This window comes from Hydra vulgaris, chromosome 03, assembly GCF_038396675.1.
Source record: "Hydra vulgaris chromosome 03, alternate assembly HydraT2T_AEP".
Lineage (NCBI taxonomy): Eukaryota > Metazoa > Cnidaria > Hydrozoa > Anthoathecata > Hydridae > Hydra > Hydra vulgaris.
In genome coordinates this window covers 44,126,881-44,143,378 of record NC_088922.1, presented here as the reverse complement: position 1 = coordinate 44,143,378, position 16,498 = coordinate 44,126,881, and the positions used below count along the sequence as shown (strand labels likewise).

At 28.8% G+C, this 16,498-nt stretch overlaps 1 protein-coding gene across 1 annotated transcript in view; it reads right to left on the bottom strand.

Annotated features, from left to right (window-relative positions):
- The window catches only part of LOC101239081 (uncharacterized), a 52,226-nt gene that overhangs the window by 20,046 nt on the left and 15,682 nt on the right, over nucleotides 1-16,498 (bottom strand). The window contains exons 6-11 of the mRNA XM_065794491.1: nucleotides 10,703-10,864; nucleotides 9,445-9,538; nucleotides 8,942-9,005; nucleotides 8,343-8,508; nucleotides 8,085-8,201; nucleotides 7,719-7,802 (exon numbers count right to left, since the gene is read on the bottom strand). Of these exons, the coding sequence (XP_065650563.1) occupies nucleotides 7,719-7,802; nucleotides 8,085-8,201; nucleotides 8,343-8,508; nucleotides 8,942-9,005; nucleotides 9,445-9,538; nucleotides 10,703-10,864 (687 nt within the window). The remainder of the gene's footprint in view (nucleotides 1-7,718; nucleotides 7,803-8,084; nucleotides 8,202-8,342; nucleotides 8,509-8,941; nucleotides 9,006-9,444; nucleotides 9,539-10,702; nucleotides 10,865-16,498) is intronic.

The following is a 16,498-nucleotide window of genomic DNA, read 5'->3' as shown; positions in this document are numbered from 1 at the left end:
TAAAAACTTTTTACGGGGGCTTTTAAATGTAAAACATTATTACTTTAGTAAAAAGAACATCGAGATTCTTATGGTTTACTGATACCTTTAGCCCACTTATACAAATTAAAATTCAGCTACAAGTTTTCAGATGAATCTTAGCAAGAACTTCAACATTTTTTACTTATTTTACTATTTATTTTTGCCAAGTTACGGATTTTAAATAAAATTCTAATTACTTCTATATTCATTAACATTATGATAAAAACAATAAGTTTACACTTTTTATATTTTATATTTACCACTTTATTATACTTTTAATTGTAATTTAAATAAAATAAACAACTAAATACATTAAACATTTTTCATTTTTACACTAAGCCCTTTACATTTACCTCCCCGAAAAAAAAAAACTTTATGTATTATGGGTGTTGTAATATTTGCTATAATATGTTACTAATAAACAGAAACCACGCTGAACATTTATTTGCTGCCCACTATAAGAGGCAATCTGAAGTGTATAGGGTGAGAGCTAAAAATGATCTTCATTCAAGTCACGTTGATGATTCATTTTGTACAGCAACTATAAGGAATGTGGAAGAAGTTTGCTCGTTTTTAGGCTCTAAGGATTTGTACTTTATAAGTCAAGACGATAAAGCTCAGATCCCAATATTTCACAAAAGTTGTAAAATTTGAGGATCCCTGATGTTGTTCTTTGAAAAAGAGCTCTTATTCCCATGTTATTCCCGATCGATTTTTGACTTCATCTATTCCAATCTGCCAGTCAGAAGATAGCTTGTAAGCTGTAGCTGTTTCAGACGTCACTAGCAAGAATCGTTTTCCTTCTGTATTTTTTCTTATCCAATATTCAGAGCACCATTCCTTGATCATTGAAATCATTCGCACTTCCTCCTTGCGAGCACCATTCCTTGATCATTGAAATCATTCGCACTTCCTCCTGTGCAATCAAGTTTTTCTCAGAGAATTTTTAAGCATTGCAACTTGTGCTTTTCAATATTGGGAAAGAGGGGGTCAAAATTGACTAAAATATGGTGACGTCCTTTATGGACAGCCTCTTATGCAAAAATCTATCCAACCTTAAATTTGCGCCTTTTCTAATTTAAGTAACTATTTTCTTTACAATGAAAAAAGGAACCGTCGATTTGTTTCGTTTAACACATCAGAGCCAGACGTAAGACCTACAGAATGAATTCTAGTTGATCAAATGCGCACATTAGTCACCATAGGTAATAACCTTCCACACTTAGCCAAAAGAGCTCGCAACTATAAATTATTTTAAATCGAAACTAAAGCAAAATAGTTTTAAATATATCGTCGGCTTACTATCAAAACCTCCTAAGTCCGATGTTTTCATTTTTGAGGTTTTGACTTAAATTGGTTAGTTTTCTTAATGCGCAGCTCTATGCAAAACCACATAAATCTAATTGCCTCGGAAATATATTAAACTGCCATCTATTGTTTATGGTCAAAACCTTCTAACCCACAGACACATAATTGTTTTACTCATAACCTCCTATGTCTAAAATACAGTATTGTGAAAAAGTTAAGAACCACAAAAAAATCATAATTTATTTTTATTTTTAAATTTTTTTTTAACCGAATATATTTTTCTGGTAAAAAGAATAATAATAATAAATTTTAGAAAATAGACAAACAAAATAAAAAATAATAATAGTGATAAAAACTTTTAAACAAATATAAAAAATGTATTTAAAGTTTTATAGGTAATTTTTATTTTAAAAAAATTGTGAAAAAGTTAAGAACCACAGAATAAAAAACGATAATTTAACCACCTAATACCGCGTAATTCTACCATGAATTTTTAAGCACTCATTTATACGATTTGGCATTGAGTCTATTAAATTCTCTAAAATATGTTGGGGAACATTTCCAAGTATTGCTGGTAAAATATTGCGCAACTCCTCAAGGCTCCTTGGTGCTTTCTTGGCAATCTCTTTATCAAGCCAACTCCAATGATTTTCAATGCAATTTAGATCTGGGCTATTTGGTGGCCAAGTTAGACGCTCAATATTTTTACTTTCGAACCATTCAGAGACAATTTTAGCCCTGTGACATGGTGCATTGTCTTGCTGAAAAATGAACGGAACGCTTTGCTCAAGTGCATCAATTGACGGTAACAAGTTGTTATTTAAAATATCGACATAATAAGTAGAGTTGAGTCGACCATCAAATAATTTAAACATACCGAGACCATAATATGTCATGCAGCACCATATTCCAACCAACCCGCTACCTTGTTTTGTTCTTTGAACGATACAATCGTGATTATATTTTTCTGAAGGCTGCCTGCGAATCATAATTCGGTTTTTTCGGTTATCAACCTCGATATTCATCTCATCACTGAACATTACTGTCCTCCATTTTTGTTTAGACCATTCTTTGATGCTTTGGCAAAATTCTTTTCGCTTTTTTATATGTCGTTTGGTAAGTCGCGGTTTTAGAACAGCTTTTTTTCATAACATATTGTTAGCTAATAGTTTCCTACGCACAAGTGATGCCGAGGTTGACATCCATTTGAAAGCTTCCATTCCCTTCTTAATTTATGCGACGGCATGGTTCGATTTTTCTTTTCCAACCTGATTAAAAGGCGATCATCATTGGGTGTCATCAAACGCGGTCTTCCAGAACAATGGCGATCAACGTAAGATTTCGTCTCTTTGAATCTTTTGATGATTGTTAGCACCGAACTATGTGATCGCTTTACTATTCTTCCAATTTCGCGAGCGGATTTACCTTCCTGGTGAAAATGCACCACTTTTACACGATCTTCATAGGTAATAGCTTTCCTGCCCATTTTTTCAAAACGAAAGAATTTTTTTTTGTTTGAAATTAAATACTTTTTTTAAAAGTATTTAAAAAAATTAATTTTTTTCAAATGTTTTAATTGGTTCTTTGGTAATAACTCAGGTCATTAAAAGAATATTTTAAAAAAAAGGGAAAAATAAATTTAAAAAGACGTTTCCGCCGCATTTAGCACAAAAAATTCTTTGTGGTTCTTAATTTTTTCACAAAAAAAATATACAAAAAAATTAACACATAATATTTAATCCTTATTTTTTATAGGTTCTATTAACTAACTTTCAAAAAAAAAAATTTTTTCTTTTTTCTCATGCTATATTTAATATGTTTGAAAAAAAAAGACTATTTTATTATCTATAGAATAAAAATTAATTAAATTTATTTGAAAAAATTTTTTTTTTTTATTTAGTGGTTCTTAACTTTTTCACAATACTGTATATATCAAAATTATAGGTTTGAAATTTAGCTCATAAAAGTTTATTGTACTTTGAGTGTGTTGGCTGTGATTTGAAAATGCAAAATGGATAACTCTACTAAAATGGAGGTAAGTAATGTATTTTTATTGAATTTTTAAACTAGTTATAGTTATTAATTGCAATATTAATCTTAATACAACTTAAACGAGACATAGAAGCTTTTGAGTATTAATTTGTTTATTTTAAAAGAGACATAGAAGTTTTGATCATAATTATATTTTGAATTACTTGAAGTACTAAATTAGTTTGATAATTCATTTTGTATTAAAAAATTGCTTATACATTCCATTTTTATTTTCAGTTTATCTATCCCAACTCCAGATCTCGTCGTATTTTGTCGATGATCGATATTAATAGCAGCAATATCGTAACTTATAGACTGAATAATGAGACTGACTGTATAGAAAACCTTAATATCGAAATTAAATTAGCTGTTATTACTTTGAGAAATTCAGAAAATTGAGATATAAATGACGATGATAATTTTTTCCGTTCGCAACTGTAGACTGTGCAGAAAATATTTTTTCGAACACAGAAGATTTTTGTGTAAATGAATCTCTATCACAGCACTTTCAAGACAAAGAAAATTTGGATAAGGACAACTGTAGTTTCTTTGTACTTGCAGAAAGTCTTGATTCTGTTGAAGAAATTCAGGCGGTTTCCTGTGCTGAAATTACAACTGAAATTTGTTTAAATAAAATAAATATTGTAGGTACAGAAAATTTTGTTGATAACGGTTGTTATGGACCAGATAATGAAATGACTTGCCGAGTAGTAGTGTAATTCCTAGTGATACTAACAAGGAATGTACTGAAGAAGGACAAGTTGAGAAAGAAAGACTAAATAACGCAAGGAAAAGAAAACTTAGGGTAGATAAGAAAGATTGGGAAAGAAAAAAAAATAAAAGTAAAATAGAAAAGGAACAGAAATATTATGGATTAAAAAAATAACGCTGAAGGAAATTGGGTAATTGATCAGAAAAGAGAAGCAAGACAGTTAAAACCCTTTTGCAACTGAAAGCAAAGTGCAAAAACTACAAAAATACAGTGTAAAAATTTACAGAAGACGATAGATTAAAAATTTTAACCATTTCTGGAAAGAATTTAAGTGGTCTCAGAGAAGAACTTACGTAGCTAATTTAGTCGATAGTGTTGCCCCAAAAAACACAAAGAATCAAGTCGATGAAACATCACGCTGTTCAAATACGTTCTTTTGTTTCCTTAAAAGAGACGGCGTTCAAGTTCGAGTGTGTACAAAAATGTTTATAAATATGCTATGTATAGGTACACGGACCTTACATAACTGGGCTATGCATAAAGCAGACGTAAGACCAACAAAGCGAGAAAAAAGTAGAGCCTATCTGGCAATCTAAATTGGCATTATACAAAGAATATGCCAAGTATTGCAAGGACATTGACCTATAAATTTTATCTGTCAAAGTGTTTTATGAAGAATTTGATAACAACAATTTGAGTCTTTTTCACCCTAAGAAAGATCAGTGTGATTTGTGTATACGATATAAGTGTGGCAATACTTCTGAGGAAGCGTATACTTCACACATTCAAAGCAAAATAAGAGCACGAGAAGAAAAACAGGTCAACAAGGATCACGCTGAACATATATATACCCTAGATCTGAAAGCGATATTGCTTAGTCCAATACTGAAAGCATCGACTCTTTGTAATAAGAAAAAGCTAATAGTTCGCAATTACACTATCTTCAATTTAAAAACCAAACATGGCTATTGTTATTTGTGGCACGAAGGAGCAGGTGGAGTTACATCCAATGAATTCGCTTCTATTTTGTATAGTTTCCTTGAAACCGCGGCGAGCGTGTTCCCTGGTGAAGAAGTAATTTTATATAGTGATGGATGCAACTATCAAAACCGTAATTCACTGCTTGCAAATTCTCTATTACATATATCCTAGATAAAAAACATTTCTATCACTCAAAAATTTTTGGTATCCAGACACATTTATTTTATATATTTGCGACAGTATGCATTCGGTTATTGAAAGAAGCATTCGAAATAGGGACATGTTAACACCTGCATTTGTCTGCATTAAAAAGAGCGAGAACAAAACCTAAACCTTATGAAGTTGAGTATCTGGGATATATTTTCTTTAAAGACTTTTCAAATTTACGATATTTCACATAAATTCGTCCAGGCCATAAAGTTGGTGATCCAACTGTAACTGATTTACGTGCCATTCAGTAGAGACAAGATGGCCAAATTTATTTTAAATTAGATTTTGATGATGACTGGAAGTGTTTAGAAAAGCGCAGTACAAGATACAAAACTGTTGTAAATGCTACAATAACGCCTTTATATAAGTTACCTTATTTCGCCAATAAGAAAAAACTAAAAAAAGGACATAGAAGATTTTGATAGTAAACCGACGATATATAAATATAGAGCATTTTTTTTGTGAAAACTATGATCATATAAAGTTTTAATTCCCTTTCTTTGAGGGGTATGTGAACTTTGAAGGGTTATAAAAACAAAAAACTGAAAGATTGTTGCATGAAATTTAAAGTTCGTTGACGAATATAAATTTAAATAAAAAAAAATTAAGGAAAATATTTTATAAAATTGTTGCCCACGTTAAGGGCTGTGGGGACAAAACTTTAGGATTTTTTGTTCCCAAGCTCCGATCGTCGCGATTTTTTAGCAAAGCCTCTTTATTTGGCATAAACATGAACACATTAATGTTTGTAGTTAGCTCCATGTATGGAAGTTAGCTATTTTGAAATAATAAAAAAGATGCTAAAAAAACTAAACTGCAACTAAGTCTGCTAAATAAAATAAAGACATATCAGTTTAATTGTATGAACAACTAGTTGACTTATAAACTTGTTTAAAATCTGAAATTTAGAAAATTGATTCCATTAAGAAACTAGCGGAACTATTACTTATAAAATTCAATAGGCTTGATTCTTAGATGAGGCCTGCAAAATTTCTGGAGAATTTTAGTACCAAGGCTCTAATTGGCATAAACATACATAAATTTGGAGATTTTACAATTTCTGAGATAGACGAATCTAAAACATCAAAAAAATCTTGCGTCCGCCGTACAAGTTGGATTAATGAGCATAAAATAATTATTTTAATGAAAATATTTATACATCATTATTTTGTTGATTAGTTAACTGCAAATCGCCACCAAGTATTCCATCAGATTGGATAAAAACATTAAAATTTTTTTTTTATTAAAGACCATTTTAAACTTTTTTACAAGAACAAGTTTTCCCAACTCTCCCTTTTTATAAAATTATTTTGAAGGGAAACTCAGTAACATTATAATTCATTGTGACACATTAAAAGCATGTTTCTGCACTTCGCCATCTCCGTGGCGAAGTGCAGAAACATACGTAAGAAAAGTTCTTGTTCAATACTTAGGTTGTCAAGACGTATTGTAAACCTTAAGAAAAAATTGATGTCCTATAGCTAAACATAATTTTAAGCTTTCTAAAATTGTAGATCAAGACAGTTTTGACTTTCAACCAATAACTTTTGAATTTTGAGATTTAAAACTGTAGATATTTAAAACTTGAATAAAGTTTAAAACTTATGAATAATTTTTCTTTATTTAAAAAAAGCCTGGTCAAACCAAAACCCTTAGACAATTTATGTACTCTCTGCTGTGCCTATGTAGCAAAATATAAAACAATAAAATGTTATAAAAAATACAGGCTAGTCGTTTGAAATAAAAATCACCTATAAACAGTTGTAAATTAAGTTATTGTTTGATTCGGAAAATTTAATAATCGGTTGATAAAAATTTTAGTTAAACACAAAAATCTTTTGAATTGGTCTAATAAAAAGTTGTCAAAAATGAAAGCATCATAAGTTGGTTGAATTTTAAGAAAGGCTACCACAAGTTGAAAATATTAATACTGAGGCCTCTGGCTTAAAAATATAGTCTGAAAATAATAATATTTAGGCCTCCGACATCTTAAATTTATTTCTACTTATTGATCAGCCTTTTTTTTGTAGGCCATAGGATATTTTTAAATTTAAATCAGTAATATAAATACACTAATTTTGTTATACTTAATTTCAATTGTTTTTTTTTTCCCTATATGTTTTTACATAAGAATAAAATGGTGAAATTAGATTCTGCTAATTCCTGTCTCTACGTTAATATAATTAAAAAAATTTTTTAATAAACTTTTTACCTAAAAAAAAAGTTTTTTTTTTACCCCCCCAAAAAATTATTTTTCCTTTGTGAATGAAATAGAAACTGCTTTCGTAAATAATTGAGTTCATTTTAATACTAATATTTAATAAATTTAACAGAATTGAAATAAATTTAGTTAAGTTAAAAAAATAAATGGAACATTATAAGTAGGCATTTCCTATTATTATGGAAGAAAATATAAATTTATAAACTAAATAATATACTATTACTAGGGACTTACCACTCCCTGCCTATCGCCAAGAGATTTTTCATTAAAAGGGGTACGAAACCAGAATAAACCAACAGCAACTGACAAGATCACAACCTAAAATTAAATTTGCATTACATGCAAAATTTAATATCGATTAGTATGACAATTCAAAGTTAAACTAAAAAAAATATACTATCAAAAAAATTATTGTTATATATTTATGCTGTTTCTCTGCTAATAAGTAGATCGCCATATATATATATATATATATATATATATATATATATATATATATATATATATATATATATATATATATATATATATATATATATATATATATATATATATATATATATATATATATATATATTAAAATAAATTATCTTTAATTACCTGAATAATGTTGACCATATCCCAAACGTCTCCTTTGGTCTGAATAAACGATCGTTGGCATAATGCTAATGCTTGCGATCGGTATCCCGTAGGCCATTTTTCTGTTTTTATTTTGATCTAAACAACATTATAAAAAGATAACAGACAAAATTATCTTTAAAAATTATCTTCAAAAAGAAAATAGACAAAATTATCTTTAAAACGATAATAGCCAAAAGAATGTGTACATCTAACATGGTTTGCAGCCGAGCATTTTACCTCGTCTTTACTGACTACATTTGAATAAATTTCTTTAACATCACCAACTTCATCATAAATGGTGTCATCTGATATATCATCTGCAGCAAAACTGGTATTTGAGATTCCTTTGTCAAAAGTTTTTGAATCGTGCAACTTTTTTTTTTCTTTATTGCAAGATTTATTGCTGAAAAAATTATGCAAAACATTTCACGACTCAAAATTTCAAAAAACAACACAATATTAAATTACAAAAAAACCAACACGTTATACAAATTATCAATGAATGTAACGGTTTGAAACACCGCATATAATAAATAAATATCTTAGGACGCATTTTACAAAACTTAAATTTTATAGAAGAGCTAGCTTTAGAGGTTTGCTAATTTGAGAAAAGGTTTTGTATATAATAAATCTGAATTTTTTTTATTTTTAAATTTTTATTTTTAACACGGAGGTGATCTTATAACATATAGATAACTATGCTATCTTTATGTTAGGAGGCAGTTATTCGAATATTTACGATCAGTTGTTTCCATATGTGACTTATAACTTCCAGTTTGTCATTTATAACATTTCTAACAATTTTATAAATAGTAGTACAATGCTTTATTATTTACGTTTTGTATATTTCGTATGATTCAACAATTTTGTTTTGGACATCAAAGTCAGACAATCGTTCCACTAAAAAAACAAAAAAACAACGATATTATAACTAAATATTTATTAGGCATAAAACATGCAAAGAAAAAAAGATAGTCTGGTCCTATTTTACTTGGATAAAATCTTTTTCTTTTGTTTTACAAATAATGGTGTGGCATTAACATTAAAATATAAGTTTAAATAAAAATTAAAAAATGATTATAAATATATCTTTATGTACTAATAAAATAAAAAAAGTAAATTTATTACATTTTTATTTATCTAAATTAATACAAATAATAATATACTTTAAGTTGTTTATGGATCAAAAACATACTTTTTAAAGATTGTTATAATTAAACTCAGACAATATATATACATAAATGAAAAAGCTCAAGTAAACAAACTTGAGATATTAAGTTGACAGATTATCTTTTCATGATGACTATGATGAAGTAGTAAGCACAAAATTAAAAATTACGTAAAAAATCTGCAGGATTCCAATTTAAATAGCAAGGCATTCCAATTGAATCAAAAAATGGCAAAACGTCGGAATTTTTTCCATAAAATGCAACCTAAAACAAAACTTTATAAATAACGGTATATATAACTTTCTAGAGTGCATCTTAAGATGGAATACCCCTCAGAAATATGAAAATTTTAGAAAATAATATTATTTTCTTATTTTGTGCAAAATTTATTAGAAATTCACATCTCAAAACCATTTTTAAAAGTTTGCTATAGATCTTTATTAAACTAGAATTTATTGAACCCTAAAATTTTTAAGTTCCATAACAAGCGCCATAGCAACGGACCTTTTTCTTCATTCTAACTAAAAAATCTTTCTATAATCTTATTTTTCTGTTAAGAAAATATACTTAAAAAAGGAAATTTATTTACTATTGTTTAAAACCACTTTAGAATAAAAGCAATCACTGGAATATCTATTTTTAATCTTTTAAAATGGTTAAAGCTTGTAGAATTAAACAAAGAACTAAAGGAAATAAAAGGAAACAAATGTTTTATGGAACAAAGAAATTAGTTGTAAATAGTGTGGATATGGATGTAAATAATAGCAATGTAAATAGAATCAAATTGTGTAGATATGAATGTAAATATTACTAAAAGTATTGAAGGTATAAATGTAAATATGATTTCACTCATATGACAGAACAACTTTGCAAAAACAATTATTCAAAAAATATTCTGTTAAAATTGTGTAGATCTTGAAATACGCTGGCCCGGGTCTTTCAATAACTTTGTGGTTTTTGGTTTATTTTACAGGTGCCATTTCACCAAAAAAAAATAATTTTTTTTTAAATCTAGTTTTATTATTTACATTATGTATATAAAGTTAAATTTATAAAATAATAATTATTACTCAAAAAAAAAATCTGAGGGATATTTCACCTAAAGACAAATCGACGGTAAGTGCCTTTGGTATTATATCTTAGATAATTTAAATTATGCGTTTTAAGCTAACCGCATAATAAATAAAAACATATTCTATTATAATCATGAGATTAATTTGTAGCTTTTTTTAAAATTTATGATGTTATTAGCTGTGGCTTATCTCATTGCAAATGTTTTAAATGAACCTGCAGAAAAAACTTTTCTAATAAAGTACTTAATTTCATTAGACTTTGACCTTTCTCCAAATGCTTCCATGAAAATAACAAATAAAATACGAAACCATCTATAAATAACAAAACCTATGCTTTTATGATTTAAATACAAACCCTTCCGTCACACATAAGCATGAGTTTATCAAACATAAAAAACACTTGACTGGAGGGTTGGTGAATAGTCATGCAAATTGAGCGATTTTCTTTTTTACCCAATACTTTTAAAGTATGAATTAAGTTGAAGGCTGTAGCAGAATCTAAACCGGTTGTTGGTTCCTAAAAAAATTTAAAAAAATTGTTTTTACTTATAAAATTATATATTATAAGTTATATAAAATATTTAAAATAATAACTTATAGGTTTAAGTAAACTACGTCAAATAACATCTATTGATCGTTTGAACTATTGAACTGATATATTATTGATATAAAAATATAACAGTAGAGGATGAATAAGAGTTAGCCACTTTTTTTGAAAAATGGTTATATCAAGGAAACTAAAAGTGATAAAAATATAGTAGGTTTACACGGGTAGGAATGAACCAAACAAATGTTAGGAGCGAGCCATTAGCTTAATTTACTTGAAGTTCGAAGTTAAATGTTGTTTTAAACTAACAATTTTTGTTGGTGATTTTTACCTTCCCCTTGTCAATTGCTTATCAAACTTCAAAAGACCCCCATAGGTTACCTATTTAGCAGGTCTCGAATAATTTGTTTTCAAAACGCAATATCTGAAACAAGAAAATTTGTTTGTGGTGTACATCAAGAATGAAAAATGGGCCCTTTACTACTTGTTATTTACTTTAACAACTTTGTATCTTGTTTGAAACATTCAAAATCTGTTGTTTATGCTAATGACACAGTCATAAAAGTTCCTGAAAAAGCTGGAAAAGATATAGTCATTATAGAATTGCGTCTTTAATCCGATATGGAAGAAATCTCAAAATGATGTATAAAAAACGAGATAATACTTAACCTTGGAGTCGGTAAAACAGATTCCATGCGGTTTGGTACAGGAAAATCTTTCTCAATTTTTTAAAAGTATCAACTTTCCTACAACCAACCAACTTAAATGTGTGAAATAAAAAACTCATCTTGAAAATTACCTTCTTTGGGACGAGGGAGGGTGTAATATTACCCCCTCCCCACCCCCACCCACCCCCCACACACACACCTGTAATGTTGCCTCTGGGTATCAACATAGACCCGACTCTCAACATGAGTATTTATTTTACCAATGCTTATAAAAATATTTGTGAAAGACGAAAATTATTTTAAAAAATTAGATATTTGTGTTAACACCTTTTGAAGCGGAATGCATTTTTCAGTTGACTATTATACTCGTTTTAACCTGCGGAAATCTTTGCCTCAACCTACCAAAATCAAACACAGATAAGTTAGACTCGTTGCATAGGCGTGCATCACGTATAATAAACACAAATAGCAAGCATAAAATGACCATTCTTGCTAATTCTTGTTGCATTGACAAAGCAATGCATTCTTGGTTTATGATGCTCAAACTCTACCAACAACTTTGAAGTTGTCAACTATTCAAAAGCAACAAGAAATAACAGCAACCTAACTAAAATTCTGAAAACCCGACTTGAATTTGCTAATAGTTCTATCTATTACTCTTGTGCAAGAGTCTATTATGACCTATCATTAGAACTTAGAAAAATCAACTCTAATAAAATTAAAATGGGAAAAAAATATTTTTTTTTTACTTCTTTCAAGTAATAAATTTTTTTTAAAAATGTAACATTGCTGACGTGAACTTTTTTTGACCTCCCTATTTCCTTGTTAACAATTGTAAATAAAGTTTTGACCCCTCTTCTCCCCTATTTTGCCGAAATATTTAATGGATAGCCCCAAATGTTAAATGTTTCAGACAAAAATAAAGTAGAAAACACTTTTAACACCTACACGAAGAACCGGAAAAAAAATCAGATAATCTTAACACAAAATTGATTTTATTACTTGGTAAAAGTTTGGCTTCATTTTATTTGTACATTCTGGCTCTGGGATCAATGTTTTACTCCTACCGTGAAATATTCCTAATACTCTACCCTACATAGCTTTATTTTTGTTTTTATACCTTATCAAATACAAAGTAAAATATAAAGATTAAAAACTGTAAAAGAAAAAGAAATTGTTTTAAATCATCGGTAGTCGATGCTACAGCCGACTTTTCAATTTTGATATAGAACCGATTCAATAGAATTCCTGTTTCGACCGACTACTTGGTGTGAATAATTTAAAGCTGACATCTGCATCATCGACTGTATATTAAGACAAAGGATAGGACCGACTCCTGCACAACCGACCATTTTAAAAGATTTCATTTACATCCGACCAATCAATTATACACCTAAATTAAAAACTTATTCAATATTTTTTTGCAGCTTATTAACCCTTTATTGTCCATGGGACAATAAGGGACAATATTACTTTATTCTAAATATATTTTTGTCAGTTGGTTAACTAGTTAAATAGTTTAAACAATATTAAGCAGTTATTATAATAATATTGTAACCCTTCATTTAACACAGTAAAAGATAATTAAACTGTTTTATTCAAAAGATCTGACATTATTTCTAATATATCTTAAAATGTCAAGATAAAAATAAACACAAAAAAATATGATGATTTCCTTATTCCTAATGTTTTTGTATAGAGGACCTTTTTTTGTGGTGTCAAAGTAATTAAAAACTAAGAACTTTATTAAGGAGGTATCCTTGAAAATTTTAAGTAAAAAACATTAAGTTTTTGAGATATTGTGTTTTGAAGATTGTTTATCAGCAAAAAATAAGAATATAGAAAAAATGACAAAAAGAAAAAAGTAAAATTGTACAAAGACGTTTGTAACCACCCACGATATATTATTCTCAATCTTCAGTTTCTTAACCAATTGTCAATTAATTTTTTTTTCATGAATCTTAACCTTACCCTGCATGTTTGTGTTAATTCTGATAAAGTTTTCATTTAATGTTTCGGTTTGTTTTATCTAAACAAACGTCCGCGCTTGCTTTACCTGACATATATGTCGAGCTCCCTTTCTTTACAACCAATAAATAATCCTTGACAACCATTTTAGTTGTTCTTTTACTGACAAATTAAGGATTAGAAACCTTGGACCATATGAGGGCATGCAACGCTTACTGGGATTTTGAATATTTCTGTGTAAAAAGATTGACAACAACTCACCAGTTTGGAGATTTTTTATCATCGGTTGAATTAAAAGCTTAATCCATATAGAAATTGATGATTTAAATTTTAACTTTTGTTTTAAAGTTTTTCAGCTATCTGATTCCTGAGAACAAAGTTGGTGGCAGAAGTCAACATTATCAAGTTCTGTAAAATGATAAAGGATGGGATTAACAGCTTTTTCATAGTATAAAGATAGTATAAGGATGTGATTAACAGATTTTTCTGTCAGATTTCCTTTACATAATACGGGTTTTTTGCTCCTTTTATGTGGTTTGACAGAGCTACCCAGTTGAGTACCAAGCCGCTGCTGGAAGAAACTCGCGTATTTAAGCTTATTTGGGTTGGTGTTGTATTTTTTATACGGTTTAAATTTCAAAACGTTTTTAAATGATGAAGTGACAATATCTTTAAAACATCTTTCGGAATAACAGGTTTTCAAACCAAACTATTTAAAACAGGGTTGTTACGACATAATATGTCTAGCAGATCTGTCGACATATTTTTAGACATATTTTCTACTGACATAAAATATGTCAGACATATTTTCTATGGACATATTTTGGCATAATTTTATGTCGGAATTATTTTCTGCTGACATTAAATATGTCAGACATATTTTCTATGGACATATTTTGACATAACTTTATGTCTGAATTAATTTCTGCTGACATAAAATATGTCAGACATATTTTCTATTGACATATTTTGACATAATTTTATGTCTGACAAATTATTTTATTTCAATCTAACAAATTTATAGCGCATTTCAGCTTAATTTAAAAAGTAAAGTGAAAATAGTCTAACAGATTGGTTGCTTTTTTGCAATCAGTTATGCTTTATAAAACTTTTATTTTAATCCCTATAAGCAAAAATCAGTTGTTTTATAAAGGTCTTTTTCTGCCCTTTTTAGCGATGCATCATTTGATAGTTGTGACTAATATTGACTAGTATTGATGCATCATTTGATAGTATTGATTAGTATTGATTAGTATTGGCGATTTCCCGTTATAAGAATCTAAAAACCATCTCAAGCTGAGTTTTTATTACTGAAAGTGGTTTTTATTAGTATGACTAAACTTAAAATTATTCTTTTGATTAAAATAATAATAGAAAAAAACATTATCAGTTATTTTTAATTAATAGTTGATCTTGAAAAAGGTTTCATTATGAAAAATTGAATTCAAAAGATTCTAATAATTTATAACTAATTACGAATAATATACTTATAGTTATAATAGTTATGATACATTTATGATTAAAAAAACTGACAAATGCATTATAATTGCATAGTTAACTGCCATAAACTTGCATAAAATGTTTTGAATAAAATATTTATTTTAATAATCATTTATTTTGTTTTCCTTACAATTTAAAGTCAAAAATGGAGAATAATTAATTAAATGAACAAGTGAAAACTCAATTTGAAATAAATAAAGAAGGAGGAAAATGTAAAATGTGCAAAAAATTTTACAAAGGCAAATTAAGTAACCTCAAAGATCACCTTCTTCGAAAACACAAAGAAAAAGCCGACGAAATTGAATTAGTAGAAGCTACCCCAGCTACAAGGCATTTCAGCTACGATGAAATTCAATTAATTAAACGAATCAAGCTAGAAGTTGATGTAAATCAATTAATTGGAGAAATGATTCGATTAATGATGCGCCGTAACTTGTCTTTAGCATCAGCTGATGAAATCGGACAAATGTCTTTAGCAAAAATTGCACTCAAAAAATTCAATATTTTTATAAATCGTCACAGCATGAAACGCTACATTCAACATGCATGTGAAAATACTTTTTCGCTAATAAGAGAAGAAACTGAAAATGTTCTTATGTCGTTGATGTTTGATACTGCGTCGCGATATGGAAGAAACGTGTATGGAGTTAGTTGCAGATATATCAAGGACGGGGAAATAGTTGACAGAACCTTACGCATAATTTCTCAAGAAGGTCGACAGTTTGGCGAAATTTTGGCTGCTCAATTGGAAAATGCGCTAATTATATCTACACAACTTGCACAGATCAACGAAAGAATATGATGAAGGCTTCAAATATTTTCCAAAATGCACAAGATCAAATGAAGGTAATCCTTGAAATTTATGGTGACGAATTTATAGATTTCGAAGACGAAGAAATTGATATTGGCTCTTTAGAAAATAAAGAAGGGAATTATAGTGAAGCCCACACTGTTTTCGTTGAAAAATCGGTAGGATTGTTCTGTTCAGCCATGTTTTGTGGCGCACATGTGTGTCAGCTAGCTGCCAAGGACGTAACGTCAATGTTTGAAGATGCATTGAATAATATAAGAAAGGTTGCTATTGAATCCAAAAAAGTAGCATATATTCAAACATATAAAAATCTAAAAAAGCCTCGTATAGACATTGCACCTCGTTGGGATTCCACTTTTTTGATGATAAAAGATCTTCATACCAACGCAGAATCATATCAAAGGATAAGACACGACAAGTTAAAGTTAAATGATGCATCAATGAAAATAGATATCGAGGACGTTCCAGCAGGTGATTTGGGATTAAAATTGTTACTGACCAACGCAATTAATACACGAGAACAAGTTTTTTTTAAATGTGAAGCATTTATTGCTGCTTTAGTTCTGGATCCTAGATTTTGCTTTACATCGGGTCATCAACTATTTAATACAGAAATGTTGAATAGAGGAATCACACAGTTGATCAAAATCCATCAAA